Genomic DNA, 6119 nt, shown 5'->3' with positions numbered 1-6119 from the left:
TGAGAGCTGTATAGAGGAAAAGTTTTATTTTTAAATTTTTATGATGAATTTATTTTAAAAAAATAAGTGTGAAAATAAATTTTTTGGTTCAAATAACTTCACCCAATTTAGAAATATCTACCATAAAATGAAAATTATAAGTTGGAATACAATAAAAAATTATATAACTAATCCAGTAAACATATTAGTAAATAGGATCAGGCTACGGTGCAACAGTGGCACGGTGCCATTGTTGCACCTAAGGGGAATCCTAGTAAATACCGATATTTAAAGAAAAAACGTGACGGGCAAAAAAGATTAAACAAACAACACCATTGTTAAAAATTTAAAATTGCGGCATAAATCATTAACTTTTTCAGTGTAATTTTAATGCACCGTAGAACTGTAGACCACAGAAAGAGGTTTTAAGAAGATAAGAGGAGTTTATTTTTATTTTTATTTTAAAAAAAAAACCATAATAGAGGAGCGTGAATAAATTTTTGAGGGAGGCCGACCCAATCGTATCCAAAATTTCATGTCTCAGCGGTCACTCACCTAATCAATGGCTATTTTACTTTTCAAATATCACGTTATAAAAACTTGCTCGCGTTCCGGGGGCCATATGACTTGGTCAAACAAATTATCGCGTTCACGTTACTGGGCTTTCTGGTCTCGAGATTTGGTTGACCAAACTGCAAAGATGAAGATTAATTTATGAGGTAGGTACCTTTCCAGTTCTCTTCCAACACCCCCCCCCCCCCAACAACAAAAAAAATAAAAATAAAAAAAGAAAAAAGAGAAAAATAAAAAAAAAATGAATTGACGTCCCTTTTGAGTCTTTGACAACGTATTCTTGGACTGTTGAAGATTTAGCATCGTCGTGGAAAACTCCTGTTGCCGTTGAACCATTATTCGTAACCTCCTTTTACCACTTGTCTACTTTTTAAATCTTTGGCTGTTGATCTCCACCTTCTTGCATTTCTTTTGACTCGACTCGAAAATGGTTTTTTTTTTTTTTTACTACTACATAGAAAATAGTCCTATCTTTCTCATACACTGTTCATTTACTCTCTCAACGGACTAAACTTTGACGACTTTTAACAATTACAGTGTCAACATCTCTCTTCAAGTGTAACAAAGATGAGCTATTAAAAATGTCTATGGTTTATGGTCAATTATACAAATGCACAATAAATTATGGTATAATACAAATATGAATATGAACCATTGTGTGAAAAAATCTTATCAAGAAGTAAAGATTACGATGGCGTCACAGTTCACAACAACAATTAAACAAAGACGACGTTGAACGATTCAAAAATTTTCATTTATCGTCATATATTTCTCCATTCAAAAATTGAAGTAAAGACAAAAGCATCGTTAACAAATGAAACCACCACACTGAATTTTTGGTTCAAATTTAAAAAATTCCAAAAAAAGAAGACTCAGCAAAACTTGTCCAATTCGTACCATTTTAAAATTTAATACTCCGAATCCGAAATTGTCTTTTTATCATTTTCTTTTAATTTGAAACTCAAAAATCGAACGCCGTCTGGGCTTTCGAAGCAAACTCACAGCTCCGCGTATCGTGTGTTTCATTCATGTCACACAAAAAAAGCTGTGTGGGTACCTCACAACTTAACAAGTCATCATTCTCGACGGCTCTGATCAATTCATCATTCCGCATGGCGAAACCACGCCCGAAATCACGCACCATGAAAAGCGCGTCCATGTCAGCAGCGAGTTCGTGATAACTAGTAAATGAATTAAATTTACAGAAAATTGAGTATAGAGTCCCCAATTGTTACAAATTATTAAAAGGAAGATAGAGTTTGTGATTATTTCTACACAGGCCTCCGTTTTACCTATTCAATTTTCAAGGTATTTAAATATCCGTCCTAAATAACACCACATCTATCATCATAAATTGAATGATATTATTTTAAAAATTTCTTAGTTTGGCATTACTCCTTTTTATTTAAAAAAAAATTATTAATTTGAAAATTTAGAAAGTATAACAATCAACTGTTTTAAAAGTAAGATTACCCGTTTTGTTACGTTTTAATTGAAAAAAGAAGGAGAAGAAGAAGTTGACCATCGAGATAAAATAAACAAATGATATTCCAATCTGTGAATTTATAAATTGCAGGGCTTGTTATTATCCCATAAAAATAAAATGGTTTAAAAAAAACCTAGTCGGCTGTGGCGATTGAAACAACGACACGCACCCCTTTTGACGGGGCCTAAATTCATGAATTGTAAGCAGGCAAGGCACCCTTTGCTCAATTGCATCTCATTCATCATAATTATTTATTATAATTATAAACTCTTTCTCCAAGCACCCAAAAAAGAACGCACTAAGAGAAGATCCCTCTCGTTTTTGTTGTGTGTTTATTTTGTTCGCCGATGGGCCAAACACCTTCAACGGCGATAGACCCGAGCGATCGGTTTAATATCTTATCTCCGGCGATCGTTTACAATGATGGTGTTGAGTTCTCCGACGAATTGGACAAGGCTCGGGATTTCACCGGCGATTTACCGGACGATTGTTTGGCATATATTTTTCAATTCCTCGGTTCTGGAGATCGGAAGCGATGTTCCCTTGTGTGCAAACGGTGGCTCCGCGTGGACGGCGGGAGTCGCTATCGGCTATCTCTCAATGCTCAGAGCGAGATATTATCGTCTCTGCCTTCAGTTTTCTCGCGCTTCGACTCCGTCACGAAGCTAGCTCTGCGATGCGACCGCAAATCGATTAGCTTAGACGACGACGCTTTGGTTTTGATCTCTCTTCGTTGTCAGAAACTCACGCGCCTCAAGCTCCGTGGTTGCCGCGAGATCACCGATCACGGTATGGTCGCATTTGCTCAAAATTGCAAAACTCTGAAAAAACTTTCTTGCGGCTCGTGTATGTTTGGCGCCAAAGCTATCAATTCGGTTCTTGATCACTGTAAGCTTCTCGAGGAGCTATCCATCAAGCGGCTCAGAGGAATCCACGACGGAGCGGATCCGATCCAGCCTGGAGCCGCTGCCGCTTTGTCTCTGAAGTCAATCTGCCTGAAGGAGCTGGTGAACGGTCAGTCTTTTGAGCCTTTAGTAATCGCAGCTAAAAAGCTTAAAACTTTGAAAATCATTCGCTGTCTAGGCGATTGGGATAAAGTATTAGAAATTATAGGAAATGAAAAAAATGATACTTTGACCGAAATTCACCTTGAGAGGCTTCAGGTGAGTGACGTTGGACTCGCTGCCATTTCTAAATGTTCAAGTATTGAGAATTTGCATATTGTCAAAACTCCAGAGTGTTCAAATATAGGGCTTGCTTGCGTTGCCGAGAAATGTAGTTCATTGCGGAAGCTTCACATTGACGGATGGAGGAGTAATAGGATCGGAGACGAGGCTTTAATTTCTGTAGCCAAACACTGCCCTGATTTACAAGAACTTGTTTTGATTGGTGTTAATGCAACACACTTAAGCTTGATGGCAATTGCCTGCAGTTGCCAGAAATTGGAAAGATTAGCACTTTGTGGGAGTGGCACAATTGGGGATGCCGAAATGGCTTGTATTTCTGCAAAATGCGTTGCGTTGAAGAAGCTTTGTATTAAGGGATGTGCTATTTCCGATTTGGGAATTGAAGCTCTTGCTTGGGGGTGTCCCAGTTTGGTTAAAATCAAGGTCAAGAAATGTAGAGGAGTGAGTGGTGAAGTTGCTGAGTGGTTGAAAGAACGTAGAGGGTCCTTGGTCGTTAACTTGGATGCTGAAGTGGTTGATGGTCTGGATGCGAGTGTTAGTGATGGTGGGATACAAGAAAGTGGTTTGGAGTTCCCGATGATGGCTGGCCAAGAAAATGGTGCTGATGCTTCGACAAATGGTCTTGGTAGACTGGCGTTTTTCCGGGTGAAGTTGGGGCTTTTTGCTGGTAGGAATTTGGTACCTTGCGCATTTAGGAGATGGTCTAATGCTGAAAGCAGTTCTAATGAAAATTTGTGATTGATCATGTCCAATAGTTGAAAAAATTACTTGTGCTTCAGACACACAATGACTGGTGTTTGGTACATTGAATTGTTTTATGTTTTAAGTCTGTTGTTTTGGCTTTTTTTTTTTAAATAGTATCATTTGTTAAAATTTTTGTAAGCTGTTAAATGCATAGCTGACCAAAAATGAATTGTTAAAGATTATTGTCATTGCGGCTTGCTGTTATCTGGGAAATTTATAAGGATTTACTGGTACAATCTGTTATTTTGATATTATCTGTTTCTCCCATGCACCTTTTCCTTGATTTGGTTGGGAAGCATAGGAATTGCTTAACAACTCTGTTGAAATGCATCAGTGTAGCTGGTGAATTTGGATTATGTAGGCCAATGATGTTCTGTAACCTATGCATTTTAATGAATTCAAGTTAACTACTAGTTGGATAATGGTTTTGTTATGTGCATAATGAAATATGATATGTTGGTGCAAGGTTTTAATCTCACTTTAGAAACTTGGTTTTGTATTTTGGTGTTTATTTCAGTTAAAAGGTTAGGGAACTGCTTCTGTTATTGGCCATCGATGCAGTCAGAGCAAATACTTTCGCAGTTATTTCAAGAGTAATAATATTATTGTTTTGGTCGAAGTTACATTAGGTGTAATTTACATCCAATTGAAAAGTTGTGTTCAATGACATATGCTAACAACCAAAGAACACTAGAGTACACTAGAGTTTATGGAAACTACTCTTAGACTAATATAAGTTATATTAGACCCATTCTTTCCTGATGAAGCTCCTGCTGTTATGCAAAATATCTATGCACCATAGCTTTTCAATCATTCAATAAAAAAAAAAGTGTCTTTGAATCCTGTGGGTGGATCAACATGTGAAGAGGAAATTTCCCAGCTTTTGGTGTTGTTGACTAAGATCACATGATTCAAAGCTTAACACTGGGAGTGGTTAGTGACTGGGCCATGTAGATGTTGACTCCAATGTGGAAGTCATCACTGCTTACCAATTTCGCTAGTCACTTTCAGAAACCAATTTCTTTGACTTCTTGTGAACTTGATTCTAGTGTCCTGTTTTTCAAACTTTGGAACGGAAGCCTGGATGTTGAATAAATCACGAGTAAATAAGACAATCTCGTAATTTAGCCTTAACTTAGTTCGAATGCTCATCTATTATTTCCTCGCTGTTTACCAAAGGTAAGATTTTGAGAAAAAATGATGCGTTTGTTTTGCCAATGCGTCTCCTCCATTACCAGAAAAATGTGGAGAACACCAATGCTGTTGCCCTTGCAGGACTCGGCAGCCGGCAGCCGAAACCATGGTACCAGCTCCGTTTCAAATGCACTTTTCATGTTCAAGCCTGGAATCACTGATGACATTGTACTCTTTTGCAGCTCGAAATAAACGGTGTTAGAAGCCGACATTTGTGTATTTGTGCTTCTCTTATGAAGAAATCTTTTTAATTAAGCGGATGTACATTATTGGACTGCAATTGATTGATCATAGATTTAAAAATCAGTCAATTCTTTCTCATTAATATTTCTTTTTTTCTGAATCTTTGTTTAGATATAAAACATAATGATTATTTATAAACAGTTCTAAACGATAAAAAACAAATCCAATCAAGATAATTTTAAAAAAAATTCATTAGGCCAATTAGATTGGATATTTTGATTCGTTTGAAAACTTTTAATAAGTTCATCAATTGTTAGGATCATGGGATGAGTGAAATAAAGAGACGTTGATATTGCTGCGGTCCGACACAATATAAAATCCTAATTTCTTCCTATACCCATAAGTTTCAGCAAGTATCAATGCACACCCACAAATTTTGACATGTCATCAAATTACATCCATCTATCAAACTATGGTTACATAATTTGAATAAAATATGGGTGTGCATTGACATTTTAGTCTAAAGTTATGGGTATCCGCGAAAATTAACCCTCTTATTTTTATGTGAATTTGATTGAATTGGCCATTATGACCTTCTCTTTAAAATGATAATGGTAAAATTTGACAGATAGGTGCGATTTGATGACATGTTAAAAGTTGTGGGTGTACGTAGAAATTTGTCAAAACTAATAGATTGAGGCGGAAATTAATCCTTAAATCTCCATACAAAAAATGTCAAATATCCAAACTACCCCCAGAGAAAGTATAACGAA

The 6119-nt window shown here is 36.6% G+C and overlaps 1 protein-coding gene across 1 annotated transcript; it reads left to right on the top strand.

The window, feature by feature from the left end:
* The first annotated feature begins 2153 nt into the window (after positions 1-2153).
* On the top strand, positions 2154-4173 carry LOC18035742 (F-box protein SKIP2). Its single transcript, XM_006425914.2, has one exon. The coding sequence runs from the start codon at positions 2386-2388 to the stop codon at positions 3961-3963; it is 1578 nt and encodes a 525-aa protein (XP_006425977.1). The 5' UTR covers positions 2154-2385; the 3' UTR covers positions 3964-4173.
* Positions 4174-6119: the final 1946 nt, after the last annotated feature.

The sequence above is a fragment of the Citrus clementina genome, unplaced genomic scaffold (genome assembly GCF_000493195.1).
Source record: "Citrus clementina cultivar Clemenules unplaced genomic scaffold, Citrus_clementina_v1.0 scaffold_7, whole genome shotgun sequence".
NCBI lineage: Eukaryota > Viridiplantae > Streptophyta > Magnoliopsida > Sapindales > Rutaceae > Citrus > Citrus x clementina.
The sequence above is the reverse complement of the archived record's forward strand: the minus strand, read 5'-3'. Positions and strand labels throughout refer to the sequence as shown.

Excerpts from the sequence above, each read along its gene's own strand:
- LOC18035742 (XM_006425914.2), top strand. The coding sequence starts at position 2,386 with ATGGGCCAAACACCTTCAACGGCGATAGACCCGAGCGATCGGTTTAAT.